We start from the raw sequence: 21,180 nt of genomic DNA on the forward strand, positions 1-21,180 counted from the left end.
TTACGAGCAAAACATGTCATCCCCAAATCAGATGATTCGATGAACATGACGCACTAATAAACATACTGGTACAAACAGTGATCAAGCACTACCAGCGTGCATTTTTATTGCCGAGAAGATTCAGAGCTACACCACAAGAACAACGGCGATAGCAACCGCTGAAAACGCTGTTCACTTGTGCTCACGGCCTTGGCGGCATCTCACGCGGCGACGACGGGGTGGTCCTTGAGGAAGCCGAGGAGGAGCTCGTTGACCTGCTCCGGCAGCTGCTCCTGCACGAAGTGGCTCCCCTCCGGGATGTAGGCGATCTTCAGGTCCGGCATGAAGCTCTCCATGGCGCCGCCCCGCAACGCGGCCTCGAACCCCGGGAACTTGAACGCGTAGTCCTTCTCCCCCATCACCATGAACACAGGCACCTGGAACTTGGCGTCCAGCCGGTTCGGTAGCTTGTGTATGGCCCTGCTCAATCGATCGATTCATGGAATTAAGAAGCTCGATTCGATGGCGGCACGCATTTCAGACTCTGCTCTGTGACTGCTGTTGCTACCTGCCTACCTGTATGGCATCTGGAGAGGGTACCGGAAGCCGGACTTCTCGTAGAGCTTGGCGTAGGCGTCGAGGTCCTCCTCGGTGAACCACTCCGGCAGCGGCGTGGTCAGGTCGGCGAGGTCCATGATCTCCTGCCCTTCCTTCGCCGTCGGGATCTCGGCGCCGGCGAAGAGCACGTAGATGGTGCGCACCACCCGCCGCACGTCGTACCGGCCGAAGTCCGCCTCCGCCCTGTCAGGCTCCTGCACCAGAAAACAGAAAAAGAAAAAAAGAAAAAAGAAAAGGAGAACACATGAGCAGCTGAACACCAGCTGCAGAGCAGCAGCAAAATCTGATGGTCCAGCGAGTGGGTAGGTACGCACGCGCCAGCGCAGGACGTAGAAGCCTTCGGGCATGGCGTCGAAGGACCTGGGCGCCGGGCTGAAGGGGATGCCCAGGCACACCACGCCGCAGGTGCGGTCAGGGTGCTGCAGCGCGAACTCGTACGCCGGCATGGCGCCGAAGTCCTTGGCGACCAAGAACGCCTGCACGCGCAGATCGAAGAAGAGGCGAACACAGATAGTTACGGCCACGGCCAGTCTCTCTTGGATCAGATTTTGAGCGCTCGATCTGTGTCCGAATCCTACCTTGGGGACGGAGTAGGCGTCGAGGATGGCGAGCACGTCGGCGACGAGGTCCTCCCAGGAGGCCTCCTCGTCCTCCGGCGGCTGGTCCGAGAGGCCGTACCCGCGGCAGTCCGGCGCGATGGCGCGGTACCCCGCCGCGGCCACGGCCAGCATCTGGTGGCGCCACGAGTACCAAATCTCCGGGAAGCCGTGCAGGAACACCACCGTCCCCAGCTCGCCTGCAGTCAACCAAGAAACCAAGAACAAATCGCAGCCATGGTGAAATTGCTCCGCTGGGAGCGGTGGTGAATCGATCACGGCCGGGCCATGCCAATGTTTGTGCCGAAGACTCACCTTTGCCGACCTGCGCGACGTGGATGTTGAGCCCGCGGATGGGGAGGTGCGTGCGCTCGATCTCCTGCGCCATTGCTGCTCGCGCTGCTGCTCCTCGAGGCCGGCCGGAGACAGAGATGTGTCCTTCGTTCAGCTTACAGGGAGTGTGGACAGTGGAGTGGCCAGGCAGTGAAATAGATGTGCACCAACGGCTCGGCACGTAGTTTGTATCAAAAAAAAAAAAAAACCCCGGCTCCTCGCTTGCCGATTTGTCTGGTGCCGGGCTTGTATTTTCCTTCCTCCACCCTTCCGCTACGTCGCTTGCAGCCTTGGTGTCTTCTCCTTTTCTTTGTTTCCTTTTTTTATAAACCTTTTCTTTGTTTTCTTATCCTCGTTGGTGTCTTCTCGTGAACAAGAGTACAAGACACACCGCACAAGCTGGAATCCGTGGATCAGCATCGCTGCGCCAGTGGCTTGTCTGGTGCCGTTTGGACCCTCTGCTCAGAACACTGTTCGTATGTCCTTTCCCACCTGTAGGACGGTAAACTTCCATGAAAACATATATACTGGGTGTGTTTAGTTCCCACAAAATTTCCAAACTTTCCAAATTTTCCATCATATCCCCTATCACATCGAAACATTAAATATAGCAAATGACCCATGCATAGAGTACTAAATGTAGTTAAATAAAAAACTAATTGTATAATTTTGATGTACGTTGCGAGACGAATCTTTTGAGACTAGTTAGATCATGGTAGAATAATATTTACCATAAACAAACGAAAAGTACTACAGTGTGCTACAGTGAACAATGTGACTTTTTCTCCCACCTTTTCACCCCCATCTAAACACAGCCACTATGTAAGCTGAAAATCATGCAGCACGGTAATTGACAGAATTCGGAAGACGACTCCAAGCTGTCGTCTGTGTAAACTGATCCGTGATTCCTGCTACAGTATGGTACATGGTCAGAATCACGAGGGCTGCCTGTCAGTTTTCAGGCTCCTGTGCTACCTGTTTTTTTTTTCACCCTCCAGAAATCACATGTTGGTTAAGCTCTTCTTGTCGGCCGCTTCTAGGCTCCAGAACCAGAAGTCCAGATGCCTCAGCAGCCAGTACTGAAGAATTGAGGACAATCTTCCGCATCGAAAGGCCTTTTTAACAACCATGAAATGAAAAGCTAGCATATATAAACCTCTGTGGCTGGCTATGTTTTCTTTTTTCTACTCCCCGCCACCGAAGTGTACCGATGTGGGTTCGAGAATTTGTTCAGGAAACTTGGGCCCTATCTAGTTCCTAAAAATTTTTCTACAGTATCCGTCACATCGAATGTTCGGACACATGCATGGAGTATTAAATATAGTTGAAAAAAATAACTATTACATAGTCTAACTGATTAGCACGAGATAAATTTTTTAAGCCTAATTAGTCTATAATTGGACATTATTTATCAAATAACAATAAAATATGCTACAGTACCAAAACCAACAACTTTTCACCAACTAAACAGGGCTGCCTACACAGGAATTTCAGATTGATTTCCTTAGCTTCATATTTGTCAAATGCACCTCGTGGTCATCATCTCTTGTTTTCTTGATCGATGAGCTACAAGAACAGATTAAGGTGCATCTGACTACTGATCGTCTTACTATACTAAATAATTGCAAAATGTCAAAAAATATTGAAAATGACTACCACTCAACATTTTGTAACTTCAATACAGTGGACTATTGGAAAGGATATCGTCTTACTGTACTATAGGTAATTGCAAAATGTCCAAAATACTGAAAATGACTACCACTCAATATTGTGTAACTTCAATACCGAGAACTATTGGAGAGGATAAAGGATATCTGGACAAATTATGAAAAGACACTTAGAAACATGCCAACTACGAATCGAAATGGTCACAGAAAAATAAGCATCGTGTTATTTTTTTTTGGCATCTGGTATGTTGATACTACGAAGTTTGACAGAAATAGTTTAGATTAATAACTACATAGACAAAACCAATTGGAGTATCTTGAATAACCTGTCTTATACTATTATTGAATAAAGATATTCTTTGCTACCGGACTACCGGTAATAGATGAACCCAGTTATCAGTGATGTAACCCACAGCTACTCAACATCATAACATAGAGAAACAGCTTAAACAATTTGACATAATTTAAATATAACAAACCTAAAAAAATACATGTAGAAGCAATAAATAGAAATGACAAGAGAATCACATGTGTAAAGTAACCACTTACACTGTTCAAAAACTGGAAGTGGTAGGTTCCACAATGATTTTTCCTAGTTACCTTGTCTAGACTGCAGGCTGCAGTCCAAAGTGATTGTCGTCTTCTGCTAATTGAACAAAAACGATCTGCTGAAATTGCCAGCAGAAGAGGGGTTTTATGTTTCTTTATAGATAATACCTTCACATAATAAACATGATATCACCAATCAAAGCTTCCCAAACTAGTTTCATCACCAAGCAATTGCCAAGTTGGGGGACCCATTAGATCAGCACTCACTACTGGATTTCGATGCTTCGCCGTGTGCCCGAGTTTTTGCTCACGGCGAACACGTAGGCACACGGCGACTTACCGATTTCCGGTAGTGACTCAAGGAAATTCTCACTCAATCCTAGTTTTTTTTGGGTGTGCGCGTGCGCGCGCACGTGCAACACTAACATAAAAGCCATCACAGGCAAAACATTCCATACCTTATCTTAGCATTCATCTCATGAATGTGGCTGATGAACCTTTCATTGCAACAGTCAAGGTAAGTTCATGAATGATCAGTGCAAGAAACCCATATATAAAATTATCCCACACATATCATATTTGGTACATGGAAGTGCAACAAAGGACAAGACAAATTTCATTAGACTCACACCTCGCTGTCTCCCTTGCCCGGACAATCACATCAAGCACCAGCAGCACTCCTGGATTGGATATTGGAACCACCTAGACGCAACCGACTATGCATGCACAAACACACACATCAATTTCATATTAAAGCTAGAGAATGCGGCCTGTTGAAGGGGTGTACTAGTCCAGAAGGTAAGTGGTGCAAACATCAGAAGATGTAAGCCTAGCTTTAGAGTCTTGCAAAGTGCAGTTATCTCTATCTCTACCGAAACCTATGTCATCAAATTGCCATCAAATTGCCAACACAGGAAGAGAGAACAGAATGACAAGATTCAATAGCAGTAGAAATAGCAAGGTGATAATAACATCTTAACGACCCCCTTACATATAGCCCCTACACAGCTTAAGCTGCTTGCTATGATCAGGGGCGTCCTTGGGCCCGTGCGGCCCGTGCGATCGCACAGGGCCCCTGAATTGGAAGGGCCCCCAAAATATGAAGTGTATCTTAGTATATAGTAGTATAGGAGGCTTCAATTTCATGAGTTTGCAGCCCATTTTCTACCAAAAACAAAGCCCAACTTTCAGAAGTTGAACCGATCGGCCCATTGCCCGGCCTTCCAATTCCCCTCGACGCCCAATCGTCAATCGCGACTCGCGAGGCTAAACCCCAGAGTCCCAGACCATCGCTTCGTCTTCCCGTAATCCCGTTCCTCTCTCGCACACGCCGCGCCGCACGAGGGCATCGTGGACGTCGGACGGCGGACGGCCACGCGCCCACCCCCCACGCGGCATCGACGACTCGGCAAGGAGCACTGGAACAGGACGCCCTCGCCCATCCAATTTCAATTGGCAATTGCCACCATCGCCCCACGTCTGGACGCCTGGTCAGTGGTCACTTGCAAATTGCAATTGCACTCAGGGGCACTCGCGAAGGCAGAAGGCTAGGCCAAAGAGTAAGACTTAATTTTGTGTTATTTTTTTCTTTCATCATTTGTGTTGATTAAAATACATCTTAACTTTATTCTTTCCATTGCAAATGCAAGTCATGTCGTCGGCAAAACAGCATAGGAAATATGATTCTGGCTATCAAAAGCATAAAAAGAAACAAAGAATAGATGAACTAATTGAATCTCAGAAAGGGGTATTGGAAAGGTTTATTAGGAAAGAACCACAAGTTTCTCACCCCGGTAATCAGGGGCAGGGCAGTACACAAAATACTAGTGTTCCCAATGCCAATGAACCAAATGATGGCGAGACACAGGTAGAAAATATTGTTCCTACAGATGAGATAGAGATAGAAAACATTGAGGAAGTTCCTAATAATGGTGATAACATGGATGGCACTAGCACTGATGTTAACTTGGAATTGGATAGTTCTTCTCATGATGCCAATGTGGATACTTCTTTTTCGCCTGACATATTTGATCCAAGGTATTGGGATTCCCTTGATCCTAGGCAGGTTGATATTTTTGCAAAAAAAGGTCCTAAAAGAGATTTATCCATTAAGAAAGGTCCCAAGGATAGATATTCTAGGAGGTTTATAGTGGCAATAGTGTGGCAGAACCGCCCGACATAAACCGGCTTAAGTGCGCTAACCATCGTTGCAAAGGCAATTAGGTTTAACTCGCACAGCGGACGGAGCACATCGGAGGTCTGTCGGGTGAATTCCCGATAAAACCACTTAAACCTGGATCGAACAAAGCAGCATAACTCACGCGAAGGCGAGTCCAGAGATTACAACACCTCACAATATATTACACCATAGAGTTTAACATAATAGGAGAATTACAAACCAAGTTCCAAATTTAACAAAGTACTTTTCAAAGCCAACATATAAGAAGTTCAATAGAGTCCTTTATTTTAGCGGAAAGTACACACGAGAACTAACGACGAAAGGGGTGTCACGATGAAGCCCGGTTCGTGACATCACTCGCTCTTGTCATCGTTGGCCGGGGACGGGTCCCACTCCACGGACCAACCAGGCGGGAGAGTGCAAGGCCAGGTCAAACTGGCAATCATGTCCTCAAAAGTATTTCCTGAAACAAAATGAGCCACAAGCAAGACTGAGTATTCTAATACTTAGCAAGGCTTACCCGACTGAGGGTATACTTAGCCCTTTATCTAGACATGCAAGGCTTTTGGCTTGAGGGGTTTGTTTTGCCGAAAGGCAGTAAAGAGTGGATCCTTAATTGCAGGTTATAGTTTTCAGGTTCTAGTTCAATTAACCATTCTAGGTGAGCATCAATCCAATAGCATACATGGTGAAAACAATTATCTTTTACCATCCAACCAACCAAATTTACCATCATCATCACCTTCCACTTCTTACTCTATGTGGCAAAAGGGTTAAGCAGTCTCAATAACCGGTGAGAAACGGACGATTCGAATCGAATTTGTTAACCTGGCCAGGCAGACCTAAACACACGTCACGTGGTTACTCCCAGAGTCACACGTGCAACTTTTCCCTTCAATTCCTGCTTCACGGAACAGGCCCACCGCCCTCAAGTATAGCAGTACGACGACTCTGTACTCGCCATTAGCTAGATGTGAACGAGTTCAAGATGGTGGGGAGTATATTCCGGCTGCGGTTCAATCCAGTACTTAAGCTTACCGATTACCATATTCTCGACATGTGATTAGTACGTTCAAACGCTTAACCACCACTACCACACACTGCGGCCTTATCACTTTTCACTAAACAAACGGGGCATCCAGAGTATCACGACCCCGCCCGTAGACCTTATAGTGGTAGCAAGTAGTAAACAACCAATTCCTATAATTTCTCGCGAGTGACCGGAAATCACTCAACTTCTACCGAACCATTAGCATAGCTAACTAGCGACCTACACATACTAGTGTTCAATCATTGGTACCTAGGATCATGCAACTAAGGTCCCAGCCAACTCCTGTAACTTAAATGCACAAGTAGATAGGAACAATAATAAGTTGCATAGTTTAAAATAGAGGGGCATGCTCCTGGGCTTGCCTTCCTGGGCGTAACTGGATCTGGGCTCTTCCGAAATCGGGTTCGGGTCTTTAGTAACTTCAGTTAGATTCACCTGAGCTTCACGCTGCTCACTCTTGGACTCGGGCACCAGCTCGTAGGTTCTGTCAGCGAGAGTGGTAGTATCTATATGAGATGCACATGGGTGAGTTGTTGTGATGATATCAACTTATAACCTGCTTCACTATAAAGTTGTAATTCAAACAAAACCCAAAGTTAAAGAGTGAAACACTTCCATTCATATTTTACTGGGCAATCGTTTATAGAGCAGTAACTCAACATATCTAACTACACAAGACATCATGATCAACAGCACAAGAAAGCTATACTAACTTCCTAAACAAGTGGGAGTAGTTTCCTATAGCAATTAAATCATGGTTGGTGAATAAATCAACAACTCAGCACACATATAGTAGTAAATTCAACAAAAATTACATCAAACAGAAGGTAAAAAGAACTAGCTATCCTGCAAAATTCATCCCAAAACTTGTAGCAAAATATCCAGAACAATTCATGTAATCTGACAACTCCTAGAACAAGATTGAATTATACAGGTTAGACCAGAGTATAAAACAATATAAAAATTGAACATTAGGTCTAAAAAGGGATGAATTAGATACTGTGAATTTTTCAGGATTTATTATGCACAGAATTAAATAGGAGAAAATAAACAAAACATACATCAGCTTAACAAGATTAATTTTTAGATCCTGTTATAGTCATGAACTGGGGCTCAAACTCCATGGACAATCTAAAATATTCAAAAATAACACTCATAAATATTTCATGATTTATTATCAACATAAACTATTTATCATAATTAATATCTACTAAACAAGCATTAAATCAAAGAAATAGCTACACAAATCTAAAAATGTTGAAACTTGGAAAGTGGTGTTCATTTAGTATTGGAAATACAAAGAAAAAGTTTCACACACATATCCATAACAGAACATCCAGAAATAAAAAGTAAGCTACTCTACTAGATCTAGCTGTAAGGATCACCGGGGTGTCCGACCCTAGAGGGGGAGGGGGTGAATAGGGTCGCTAATCGCTTTTCTATCCTAGGGCTCAATCTAATTGCATAAGATAAACCTAACACGTCCTACACATGCTAGTTATGACTAAGGTTTATCTATGCTACCCTCTACTTACCCCAAAAGACTTGCAACCTATAGCCAATCCTAATCAAACTAACTAGGAAAGTAAAGGTAAGCAAGAAAGAGTAAATGCGGAAACGTAATGCGGTAAGTAAAGCGGTAAGGGAGAGAGGGATGCAAACTCCCGAGTAGACACGGTCATGTAACGTGGTTCGGCATAAACGCCTACGTCCACGGGACACCGAGGCTCTTCCGATCACCGTCTTGCACTACGCCACCAATGGCGATGCCGGCAAGCAAAGGCAAGTGCCCACAAGACACCGAGTCTCGTGCACCGCCACCGTCTCTCTCGGTCACCCGGCCGAAATCCACTACGGAGCTTCTCCACCAAGGAGGGGGCCTCCTCTTCCCCCGCACAAAGTGTCGTTGCCACTCCACACCAAGACGGAGGGTCACACGACAGATCACAAGTTGCTTGCCGCAGCAAGACTTTCTCTCAAGCTAGTTCTCTCAAGAACTAAGCCTAAACAAGCACTAAGCACTCTCACAAGTGTGCTTAAGCCTATATGATGTACAATGAAGCTCTATGGTGGTTGGAGATGATCTTTAGCTCTAGTATACTTCTTTGAACTCCAGCACTCTCAAATGACCCGGCCTTGGGGGTATATATAGGCAGCACAAGCAAATATAGCCGTTGGAGAAAAGCTGCCAGAAAAACGCTTAACGCCGGTTAATCCGATGCTCCCCAAATCGCCATCGTCGGTTTAACCGGTGATACTAAACTGCCCACTGAAAACTAGCCGTTACGTGTACGGGCAATCAACCGACGCAATCGACCGGTGTATGTAATATTAGCGTCGGTTTAACCGGTGAGTGCAACTGTCCTCTGATCCTTGAAAAACAAACTCTCTGGACAACTGCACCGACGCCATTAACCGGTGCATCATCGGTTCATCCGATGTATGCATTTTTCTTGGTCTGCTTCTGCCATTGCACCGACGTATTCAAACTTCCTATCGTCGGTTCATCCGGTGCCAAACCCTAGCCCGCAGGCCATCTCTGTCATTGCACCGATGAGTACATTTTGCCTTACGTCGGTTTAACCGGTGATACTAAAACTTCCCAGACGTGCTCAAGTCAATGCACCGACGTGTGTAATTTGCTTGGCGTCGGTTCAACCGGTTTATGGCGGAACCCCCGTGGGGGCGGCCCTTCGGGCCTAGCTTCGCCTCTCTTCTCTTTGTCATCACTTGAACCTAAAAGCCTGAGTATATCATCTAAGCAAACACATTAGTTCAAGTGTTGCGTGTGTCATCAATCGCCAAAACATTATATTGAAATATGGCATGAGAGGCCATTTTCGCTACACTAGCCAAAACTAGGGTTTCATCTAGTTATAGGTGCCAACTTGTGCTCAAATTTTTACACAACACTAATAATGGAATTAATTAACTACCAATAAAAAATCACCTATAGATTCTAAGTAGAACTCCTAGAATAATTATAGTCTATGAAATCTAATCTTTTTCCTAGATTAAAATACAGACAGAAAATAAACATGTGCATGTAATTAAAGTTGTAGATCTCATAACAAGGAACTCAGATCAATTGAGTGTGCATTTTTCCTATTTTTCTACGAATTTATATCGAATTTATAAGTTCACTGCTTTGGAAAAACAAAAAGGAAAAAGTTTTCTTTTTGCGCAGAGGCCCCTGGAAGATTTATCTTCCTCGCAGATAGGCCCCTGGCCGGACTGAGGAGCAGGGGAGGCGGCGGGTGGCCGGAATCCGGCGCCTGCGGTGGCCGGCGGCGAGGGGGAACATGGGGAAAAGAAAGAGAGCGGCGAGAGGAACCTAGGGGTGGGCTCGGTTGGGGTTGGGGTGGCCGGAGCGGGTGGCGCCGCGGAGAGCAGCGGCCGGCGGCGGCGGCGACGGCGGTCCGGTGGTCTTGGGCGGCGGCGACTGGGTTGGGGAGCACCGGTGGAGGGCAAGGAAGGTGGCTGCGGGGGTTGTTGGGCACGAGGAAAGGCGGAGGAGGGGGCTCCGCGGGAGCCTAGGGAGCGGCGGCGGCCATGGTGGCAGCGGCGGCTGTTTCCCGGCAGAGGGGCTCGCGGAGTTTGGCGTTCACGCTCAGGAAGGGAAAGAGAGAAGGGTGAGGACGCCAGGGAGCTCGCGGGAAGGGTCTAGGCGAGTCAAGGGTGAGGGGCGGGCGGCCGGGTCGTCACGGCATCGTCGTGGCGCGTCGATGGCCGTCCTCGACGTGCGCGCAGGGGGCGGTGCCGCGTGGCGAGGCCGAGCGGACTGGGTGGGTTCAGTTCGGGGCGAACCCGGGGTGGGGAGGCGGTCCTGGCCGGGCGGGCGGCGCGCGGCCGGCGGCTCTACTCGGCCGGGCGCGAAACAGGGGAGGGGAGAGAGAACAGAGAGGGTAGAGAGAAAGAGAGAGAGAGAGAAATTAAATTGATTCGAAATTCAAATTTTTCTCAAGGATTCCTTTTGAAACATGTGAAACTTTGAATATGAAAGTTGTAGAGAATTTAAAAGCCTACAACTTTTATTTCAGGAAAAAGTTTATTTGAGCAAAGGTTTAAAAGTTACTTTAAATTTCCGAAAACTATAATTCAAATAACTTATCATTTCATGTGATTTTTGTCACTTGTACCCCTAGAGTTCAACTGGACATTTACTAATCTTTTCATGGTGAACATGTCTATTCATTTTCATATGCCTATTTGCATTGGTGTGAAAGTTATTTGAGGTTCCTGACCTAGGCACACATACACATATACACATGCATTTGTTTCGATGTTTCTTGGTTAAGGTACATGATTTGGTGCTAATGACCCTGGTTTAGCTAATGAAACACCTGGGATGTTACAAATAGTCATTTATAGGAGGATAGATATTCTTGGAGAGTTTGAATTTATAGTGGCAATAGTCATTTGGTATGAAATATTGTATGCTGTTAATTTAGTGAGCAAACATTTGCAAGCAAAGGATATGCTTATCGATATTGCTATTGAGAAAGTGGAAGGGTTGATTTCTTTCTTCAAAAACTACAGGGAAACTGGTTTCTTGGAGGCACTAGAGACAGCCAAATGAATTGCACTTGAGATGGATATTGGAACAACATTTCGTAAGAAACGAGTAATTAAAAGAAAAAGACAATTTGATGAGACCTCTGATGACACAAATTTGGCCACACAGTCTGCCGAAGAATCATTTAGAATCAGCTATTTCACTCCTATTGTTGATCAGGCTATTGCCTCACTTACAAGAAGATTTGAACAGTATCAAAGTTACCAGAAAAATTTTGGTTTCTTATTTACTTCTGAAGCATTGAAATCATTGGATGCTAAGAGCTTGAAATCATCTTGTCAGAATCTTGAGGCTATCCTTACAAAAGATGGAAAATCCGATATTGCTGCTAGTGAACTGTACGTGGAGTTGAAGTTCCTTCAAGATTTCATTCCTAAAGATGATATGGGGCCAGTTGAAATTCTGAAATTTTTGAAGCGACATGATTGCTTTCCAAATGCAAGCATTACATATAGAATTATGTTGACTATTCTTGTGACTGTTGCATCAGCGGAATGAAGCTTTTCAAAATTGAAGCTATTAAAGTCCTACTTGCGCTCTACAATGACACAAGAAAGGCTCAACGATTTGGCTATGATAGCACTTGAAAGTGACATGCTGGAGAAGATTGATTTTGAGCGCATCGTTGAAGATTTTATTTCAAAGAATACCCAAAGAATAAAGTTCTTCAAGTGAACAATAGGTACGACAATTTTTGAAATATCCCATTACTGTGCTACTTGTTACTATTGTTTGATTTTACTAGACCACTAGGGCCTCGTCTTAGCATTTTGCACTGGGCCCCTGATTTAGCCGGGGCGCCCCTGCTATGATGAATGGTTCAGATGACAATAGAAAACTGCAAATGGTTCCGATGACATAAAAACATTTCTCCAGTCAGTGATCCCCAACTAGATCATGCCTCCTCATCGCTATCCTCCAACTCCAACTGGGCGAAACCATTGGTTTGGTACTGATAAATGAGGTCCCTCTCCCAGTCATCCGCAGCCTTGCACAAGGCTGCCATGCCGGCAAGGCTGGCCCTCAACTCTAGCTCCTCCTCGGACTCAGGAGGATGCTGCAGAACCTCTTCAGGGAGGCCGTAGGAGACACGGCGTGGGGGGTCCGCCAGCAGTGTGTCGATGTACCCCTGGGGCACCCTCACTTTCGTCATCTTCTTGACGGCTCCCGCAGGCTTGCTCTTGACCTCCGCCGCCGCTTTGTTCTCCATGATGGCTCCCGCAGGCTTTCCCTTTGTAGAGTTGTATAGGGCAACCAAACCAAGTATATTGATCATCAATGAGTACAATATATAGTGTACAAAGGGTGCCCTTGGGCCAAGCCGTGATGGCGTACAGACGGCGTTCAGCCGTTGTGCGCAGCGCGCATGCAATGGCGGAGCGCGCGGTGCGGACGCAAGTGAGCGGTGAGTGTGCGCTGGGCGGGCGTGAGTGCGCGTTGAGCGCAGGCCGTTGGAGATCCGCAGAACGCGGTCGTGCCCGGTCACGCTCTAGCCGTTGGCGATGTGGTTCTGCTGACACCCCCCCCCCCCGCAATCGCGACGTCGCCGGTCGTGACGGAGAGACTGTCTATGAAGTCGAGGAACAACGCCGACGGTAGCCTCTTTGTGAACACATCCGCGATCTGGCACGCACTAGGAACATGCATGACTCAGACCTCGCCAATGGCCACCTTCTCTCGGACAAAATGAATGTCCAGCTCAATGTGCTTCGTCCTCCGGTGATGCACAGGATTCCGTGACATATACACCGAGGAGATGTTGTCGCAGAACGCCACGGTTGCCGAAGGCACCTTGCAGAGAAGCTCGCCAAGTAGATGTCACAGCAAAGAACACTCGGCGACGGCATTGGCGATGGCTCGATATTCGGCTTCAGCGCTGGACTGCGAGACCGTTGTTTGGCGCTTGGAGGACCACGAGATGAGGGAGTCGCCGAGGAAGACACAGAATACGGACATCGAGCACCGAGTGTCTGGGCAGCCGGCCCAGTCCGCGTCGGAGTAGACAGTGATCGTTGGTGAGAGAGCAGCGCGTAGCTGAATGCCCATGCGCAACGTCCCCTTGATGTACCAGAGGATCCGCTTGAGCATCGCCTGATGCACGTCCCGTGGTGCGTGCATGTGAAGGCAAACTTGTTGCACGGCATAGGCGATGTCGGGCCGTGAGATTGTGAGGTACTGGAGTGCCCCGGCGATGCTGCGGTAGGTGGTGGCGTCAGTGAGGAGTGCGCCATCAGAGGACGAGGGCTTCGACTTGGTGTCTACAGGTGTGGCAATGGGCTTGCAGTTCGCCATGCCAGCACGCTCAAGAAGCTCTTCGGTGTACTGGGATTATGAGAGGAAGAACCCCGCACTGTCCCGGCGTATGTTGATGCCGAGGAAATGACGCACCGGGCCCATGTCCTTGACGGCGAAGGCGTCGTGGAGACGGGCGATCACTTGACGAAGAAGGCTCGGTGTAGACGCGGAGAGGATCATGTCGTCGACATATAAGAGGAGGTATGCAGTGGCGCCGTCGCGGTTGTAGACGAACAAGGATGAGTCCGCCTTGGATTGTACTAACCCAAGCGACGTGACATGCCCGACGAAGCGCTCGAACCATGCACGCGGAGCCTGACGGAGTCCGTAGAGTGATCGCGTCAGGAGACAGACGTCGTCGGGTCGCCGTGGGTCGACGAAGCCGATCGGCTGCTGCAACACCCCAGTGTTACGTTTTGGGTTAATCATGTGCTTTAGTCGCTAATCCTCGCTTAAACATTGTCATTAATGTTAACCTTTCTCGCTTAGTGGCATTTCATGTCAGCTGAGCTTTAATCCTTATTTTTTGTCAAATCTAAAGCTCAAATCAGGTGTTGCCCAACATCAAAGTTGTAGATTTTTCCTTCCTCTACAACTTTTGTTTTGGCAAAAATTCAAGTTTCAATGTGAAATTTTGAATTTTGGACGGTCAAAATTGAGCTGAGTTTCGTTGAACCATTTTTTTTTCTCTCTCTCTCTACCTCTCCCTCACCGTCCCTATTTCGCCGTTCATCGCTATTCGGCGTCCGTGCGCTGGCGCCGCCTCACGGCCGTCCACGCGCCATGCCCCCGACCAAAACCGCCCTGGCGCCCCTGGTTTTGGCTGAAACCGCCCCCTCTGTCGCTCCTTGGCCTTGACACGCACCCCCGCCGTCCTCCGCTCGCGCTGTCATCGTCTCGTCACCGTTTAAGCCGTGCCTATCCATTCGCAAGCCAACTCCGATTTCTCCTCTCCTCCTCGCGCTAGAGCCAGAGCTCGAGCACCCCTGCCCTCTGCAGCTCACGAGCGAGCTCGCCGTCGCGCCCATGGCTCTGCCGCCCACGGCCACCACGGTGCCCCGCGCCACCTCCCTCTCTTTCCCCAAATCAAGTACCCCAGCACGACCACCGCCTCCCAATGGACCTCCCAAACCCGGCCGCACCACCCCTTCGCCGCCGGAGTGACGCCGCCGCGGCACAGAGCCTCCGCCATGTGACACCCCAGCCCAAGGCTTAATAGGATTAATAGGATACTCATACCAACAAGTTGCAACTTCTTTTCTAGAAGCCGGTCTCCAAAGAACTCCGAGGTTAAGCGTGCTTGGCCTGGAGAAATTTGGGGATGGGTGACCGACCGGGAAGTTCTTCTCGGGTGCGCACGAGTAAGGACAAAGTGTGCAGAAAAGATTGGTGTTGGTCTGTGAGGACAGTCTATGTCCTAGAAAGCAACCAGATGTAAGCGGGCCCGGCCTCAGGGAGGCGGGACGTTATAGAATGGTATCAGAGCCGACTCTCGTGGTTTCACGGGCACGTACGGGCGTAAGTGCGGAGGCATGAGCACGGGCGCGTGGCGGGTCAGTGCACGGGCATCTGGGATGCGCCGTTGGCACTGGTCGCACGGACGTGGCACAGGGACCGTTGGCACTGGACGCACGGACGTGGCACATGGGCTGCTGGCACTGGACGTACGGGACGTGGCCAAGAGAGGATGTTCCTGGCTTGGGATGGACCGACGAGGACGTCGGTCTCTTAAAGGGGTGAGCATGTGACACCCCGGCCCAAGGCTTAATAGGATACTCATACCAACAAATTGCAACTTCTTTTCTGGAAGCCGGTCTCCAAAGAACTCTGAGGTTAAGCGTGCTTGGCCTGGAGAAATTTGGGGATGGGTGACCGACCGGGAAGTTCTTCCCGGGTGCGCACGAGTGAGGACAAAGTGTGCAGAAAAGATTGGTGTTGGTCTGTGAGGACAGTCTATGTCCTAGAAAGCAGCCAGATGTAAGCGGGCCCGGGCTCGGGGAGGCGGGACGTTACACGCCGGCTGCCTGCTCCCGTGGAGCCCCACCCTCCGGCCTCCTTCTGCCCCCAACGGAGCCCGGGAACGGGATCCACGCATCCCCGCGATGCTCACCGGCCCAAGCCCGCCACCCCTTGCTCGCCAGAGCATCGCCGTCATCGTGGGCCACCACCGCCGGCCGCTGGAGCTCGTGGAGCCGTCGCCTCAAACTGTCTCCCCACGAGTCAAGTGCACCAATAGTTTCACCTCGTCGCCCTCTAGCTTTTCCCCAACTTTCCCCACGCCGCCGGCGAGCCCCCTCGCCGGAAACGGCCGGCGCCGCCCTCCCTGTGCGCCTCCTCTGTTTTATTTCCGCCCAGAGACCTCGGGCAAGAATTGAAGCAAGTTTAGGGCGTTATCTGCATAGCTAGACTCAAATGAATAGTGCTGCGAAGGGTTGTTTTGTAATAATTGGCTGAAAATTTGAAAAATCATAGTAAATCGTAGAAAAATCAGAAAAATACAAACTAAAATTTTTTGGATTCCTTGTTCTAAGATCTACAACTTTTCTTATAGGTTGATCTTCAGTTTCTAAATAGTTTTTTCTCTAGTTTAAATGTTAGTTTAAGTGATTGCAAGTTTTGAAAATGCATAGTAAATAGTAGAAAAATGGTAAAAATCTAAAACCAGTTGTGTTAGTTTTTTTTTGGCGTGTAGAACTTAGGAAAAAAATTTAACCTGCTGTGTATTTAATTTTTTTATGATGTATTGATTTAATCATGAGTAATGCTTGTTTTAGCTTGTTTATTTAATATCTGCAATTCGGAAAGTCGAAAAATTATGAAATTTATTCAAAAGCTTAATATTTGCATGTTTAGTTCACTGTAAAAATTTCAGAACCAGAAGCTATATGCATGTGTGTAAATCTATTTTTGGTTTAGTTTGTCTTGTTGAGAATAAAATAAATGCTTTATGTTATCAATAAATGTTGGTTAATTGTTTTTACGCTTCTTCTTAGTAGCTTATCATGTTGGTAAAATTTGGTTACCAGTTTATGATTGCAAGTTAAGTTTTTACTTTTTGTTTGGTTCCTAGTGTTAGTTTTCCTTGTATGCGGTTACTAGGAAATGCTTTGTTGCGTGTTAACTCATTTGAGATCATATGTGGTTTGCTTTATATGGCTTAGTTCAGTTTACATTTCAGGTGGTTGTGTTTAGAATCAGAATATGGGTTGCTTTCATATCGCTTGGTTCTATGTGCTTTTTAGTTGAATAGAAGTCCCTAGTTATTTCCACCTTGCTTATGTTGTCTGGTTAAGCTAAATGAAAATCTTAGTGTGTTCTCTTGCTCATACTTGCTTGCTAGTTAATGGAGTTCTAGTCTAACCTTTCCTGCTTTACGCTGTGTTTTAGCTTTTCCAAAATAAGTTTATGTAATGCTTTTTGGAAGCGAAACACTTTATTTATATCGTCTGCTAGTTGTGTACCATGATTGCTGTACTTGCTATCTCTACGATAGACTTGTGTGATGTTTAATTAACCTTCACTTCTTTAGATGCTCATGCCCATGCAATAGCGACCTTGTGCTTGTCTTGCTTGCCCTTTTCGATGCATTGTGCATGCATTCAGACATCCACATTGTTGCATCTCATTTAGGAACACTAGATGTGTGAAGTGTGGAACTGAAGGGTGATGTTGGAGTCGATCCAGAAGATGGTGTATTGATGAACTGACCCAGAAGATGGAAGGACCGACTGGAGTGCATGCTTGGACTGGGATGATGTCAAGCCGGTGCAAGACTACAAGCTAACTAACTAACTTTGTGTCAAGCCCAGGCAAGCCCCGGAGCATAACCTCTATTTTTAGTATTCAATGTTATTATTTAAGTATTGTGAATTAAGTTTTCTAGGAGTTGAATGAAACCCTAGTATACATGTTTCTCCCTAAGTACCTATGAGTCTCTACTAGTATACAGGCACCGTTAGAAATGCTTGCTAATTAGGGACCCGGTAGAAGTCGAGTGATTCCTATCACTCGCGAGATATAGGTCTTGTTACTTAGGGAAAAGTTACTGGATAATGAAGCATTGAGAAAAGAAAGGAAAAATGGAGATCGGGCGGAGGAAAGTTGGTTCTGGACATGGAATGAATGGAAAGTGAGCCTCTGCCTGTGTCGATTGAGGACCGTACCGTTGTTGGCTGTGCTGACCAAGTTTGAACAGTACTAACCACATAAAGTAGGAGGTAGTCGAAACCGGTAAGCTCAGTACCACATGTGCACCAGTAGGCGGACTTGATACTGTCTTCACCAGTGGAGCTAGTATACAAACTCATGGCTGACCCTTCGTTGGTATCGGTGGGGCTAGTAGTCCCGGGTCAGGACAGTTCGGCTATTCGGTGTGCATATGTGAAGGGTTGCCACGTAGGGTCCGACGGGGCCTATATGTGACATGTGTGTTAGGTCCACCTTGCAAGGTTAAATCGGATCGATTCGCCGTCTCTCTCGGTTAAGAGAACCTTGGTCACTTCGTCACATCGTAGTAAAGAAGTAAAAATGAGAAGAGAAGTATGATGAGATATGTTGTGGTACTCTGTAAAGATTAATGTGATCAACCATGTTTGCTTTAGACGATCAGGCAAATCTAGTTGGTACTTGATAAACTTAAATTGAGCTAAAATATTGAAAGTAAGGATCCAATATTAGTAGCTTTTCAGCAAAACAAACTCTAGAGCCAAAAAGCTTTGCATGTCTAGATAGGGAGCTAAGTATACCCGAGTCGGGTAAATCTTGCTGAGTATTAGTATACTCAGGGTTTGTTGTCACCCTGTTTTCAGGTAACTGCTGCTGGTTGAAGCTAACCAGGATCCACATCGGTGGGCTCGATGTGACATCCTCACGCCTTTGTAGTATCGTGATTTTTGAATCAAACTCCTATTTAATTTCCGCTGCTTTTTGAACTCTGATATTTTAGATAAACTCATTTTGTTAAGCTCTATTTTGTAATTTAAATTTGACAAACTTCTGTTTGCATGTAATCATCTGTGCTCGCCTTCGGGTGAGACTTCCGGTGTTTTCGATCCTTAACCCAGCAGGCTGCCGGATTACACCGTTTTAAGTGCGCTGTGGCTTGTTTAATACTTAAAATGATAGTTAGCGCACTTAAGCCGGTTTAATTTGGGCGGTTCTGTTACAGCTGCTGGCTGAACACCTTCTCCTGAAGGTTGCCGTGGAGGAACGCGTTGGACACATCAAGTTGATGCGCCGGCCAGTTGTGAGTGGCGACGAGTGTGAGCACGGTCCGAATAGTGGCCGGCTTGACCACTGGCGAGAACGTCTCCCGAAAGTCGATGCCAGGCCGTTGATTGAATCCACGAACAACCCACCGAGCCTTGTAGCGCGCAAGGGAGCCGTCGGGATTCAACTTGTGTTTGAAGACCCATTTTCCAGTGATCACGCGAGCACCGGGAGGACGTGGGACAAGGCGCCATGTTTGATTAGCCTGCAAGGCATCAAACTCACTCTGCATCGCGGCGTACCAGTTAGGATCCTTCAGTGCTGAGCGAACGCTCTGGGGAACTGGGGAGATAGCCGTCGTCAACGTCGTCAAGGCGTACTTTGGGTTCGGCTTGTGAACGCCAGCACGTGCCCGTGTCACCATGTGGTGACCAAGGGTAGTGGTGTCGGTCGACGGCACAGGTGACGGAAGCACCTGGGTAGAAGTCGATGGAGCCGGAGCCGAGTCAGTTGGGGAGGAGGCCGCCAGTGGGAGTGGTGGAGTAGACAATGGCGGTGGCCCGGATGGGGCCACCGGATGCACCGGAGCTGGGGACGGCGATGGCACGTTGGTGGGGCGCGCAGAACGTGCGCGTGTAGGAGGTGGAGTCAGCTCGGCGGCGAGGCGTGGGGGAGACGACGTCGGGGCGGGCGCGCGTGGTGCAGGCACGTGGCGCGTCGGCGTCGGTTATTCGCACGGAGCAGATCGCATGTTGTTGGAGATGGGGGGCAGGGCGTCGCGGAACGGGAAGACCTGCTCGTTGAAGACAACGTGACGCAAGGTGATCACGCAGCCGGAGCTGACGTCGTAGCAGCGGTAGCCTCGGTGATTCGGCGGGTACCCGAGGAACACGCAAGCGGTGGAGCGCGTGGCTAGCTTGTGGGTAGAAGTAGCGATCAGGTTGGGGAAGCAGCGACACCCGAACACGCGAAGCTCGTCGTAGGAGGGTGGAACGCCGAAGAGGAGTTCGTGTGGCGTCGTGGCGCCCGTGGCGCGGCATGGACGGCGATTGATCAAGTACGTCGCCGTCTGCAGAGCTTCAGCCCATAACGTCAGAGGTGCAGCACTGTGAAGAAGCATAGTACGCAAGCAGTCGTTAATCATGCGAAGCACGCGTTCGGCCTTCCCATTCTGTTGAGAAGTATATGGGCAAGACAGACGAAACTGAATGCCCAAGTTAGAGAGGAGAGTGCGCAAGGCATTGGAGTCATACTCCCGGCCATTGTCAGTTTGTAGAGCCAAGACGGGAAGGCGAAACTGAGTATGAACATAAGAGAGAAAAGCACGAATGGTAGAAAGAACATCAGACTTGTTCCGTAAGGGAATGGTCCAAATATAATGTGTAAAGTCATCAAGAAACACCACATAGTACTTGTACCCGGAACAATTGTAAACAGGCGATGTCCAAACGTCTGAATGTACTAACTGAAAGGGAAAAAATGTCTGAGAGACAGAGGTAGCAAAGGGAAGGAGAACATGTTTCCCAAGGCGGCAAGAAGAACATGAGTGATCTTCAGACTTATTGCACTGGAAAGGGAAATTTGCTAAGACTTGAGAGGTGATGTGGTCGCCGGGATGCCCCAACCGTTGGTGCCACAAGGACGTAGTCGCAGTGGCGGTGAGAGCTTGATGAGGCAGGCGCAGAGGGTAGAGATCGCCATGGCTATCACATCGGAGCATCTCCGCCCTGGAAGGAAGATCCTTGATAGAAAAACCGGAGGGGTCAAATTCAATAGAGACATTGTTATCATGGGTGAGGCGACGAACACTGATCAGATTCTTAACAAGGTGAGGAGAAATAAGAACATTGTTCAAGTGGAGGGGTTCGGTGGCAGTGGGAATGAGTGTGTGTGCTTGGTGAGAGACAGGCAACCGAGCACCATTGCCCACTGTGAATGGAGGACGGGTGAAAGTTACCAGAAGAGGAGGACATGTGCGACGACGCGCCGTTGTCGAAGTACCAGTCGGTGGCGCTGGGAGGTTGCTGTGGAACGCCGGCAGACTGGAGGGCGGCGTAAAGGCCACTCATGTCGAACGAGTTGTTGGGTGAGGGAGCCGACTAATGCGCCACCATCATGGCCTGCTGAGG

At 48.0% G+C, this 21,180-nt stretch overlaps 2 protein-coding genes across 3 annotated transcripts; both read right to left on the minus strand.

Moving 5' to 3' along the window:
* Positions 1-1,747, minus strand: LOC120650636 (bifunctional epoxide hydrolase 2-like). Of its 2 annotated transcripts, XM_039927813.1 has the most exons (5): positions 1,509-1,747; positions 1,176-1,393; positions 912-1,073; positions 556-791; positions 4-459 (listed from the first exon to the last, which is right to left on the minus strand). In XM_039927813.1, exons 1-5 carry the CDS (start codon positions 1,579-1,581, stop codon positions 201-203), a joined length of 948 nt encoding a protein of 315 aa, XP_039783747.1. In that variant the 5' UTR covers positions 1,582-1,747; the 3' UTR covers positions 4-200. The 2 variants fall into 2 exon arrangements, with proteins under 2 accessions (XP_039783745.1, XP_039783747.1); XM_039927811.1 differs by having other exon boundaries at positions 1-459; positions 556-1,073; positions 1,509-1,694.
* An 11,619-nt stretch (positions 1,748-13,366) lies between these two features.
* Positions 13,367-13,840, minus strand: LOC120647796 (uncharacterized mitochondrial protein AtMg00810-like). Its single transcript, XM_039924635.1, has one exon. The coding sequence runs from the start codon at positions 13,838-13,840 to the stop codon at positions 13,367-13,369; it is 474 nt and encodes a 157-aa protein (XP_039780569.1).
* Positions 13,841-21,180: the final 7,340 nt, after the last annotated feature.

The sequence above is a fragment of the Panicum virgatum genome, chromosome 9K, assembly GCF_016808335.1.
Source record: "Panicum virgatum strain AP13 chromosome 9K, P.virgatum_v5, whole genome shotgun sequence".
NCBI classification, from domain to species: domain Eukaryota; kingdom Viridiplantae; phylum Streptophyta; class Magnoliopsida; order Poales; family Poaceae; genus Panicum; species Panicum virgatum.

What these genes read in the sequence shown, in the direction of transcription:
- LOC120650636 (XM_039927811.1), bottom strand. Translation starts at nt 1,581, where the DNA reads ATGGCGCAGGAGATCGAGCGCACGCACCTCCCCATCCGCGGGCTCAAC. An exon ending in ACGCCTACTCCGTCCCCAAG is followed by an intron (nt 1,074 to 1,175) that starts GTAGGATTCGGA and finishes CTGCGCGTGCAG; the next exon opens with GCGTTCTTGGTCGCCAAGGA. An exon ending in CCTCTCCAGATGCCATACAG is followed by an intron (nt 460 to 555) that starts GTAGGCAGGTAG and finishes TCGATTGAGCAG; the next exon opens with GGCCATACACAAGCTACCGA.
- LOC120647796 (XM_039924635.1), bottom strand. Translation starts at nt 13,840, where the DNA reads ATGGCGAACTGCAAGCCCATTGCCACACCTGTAGACACCAAGTCGAAG.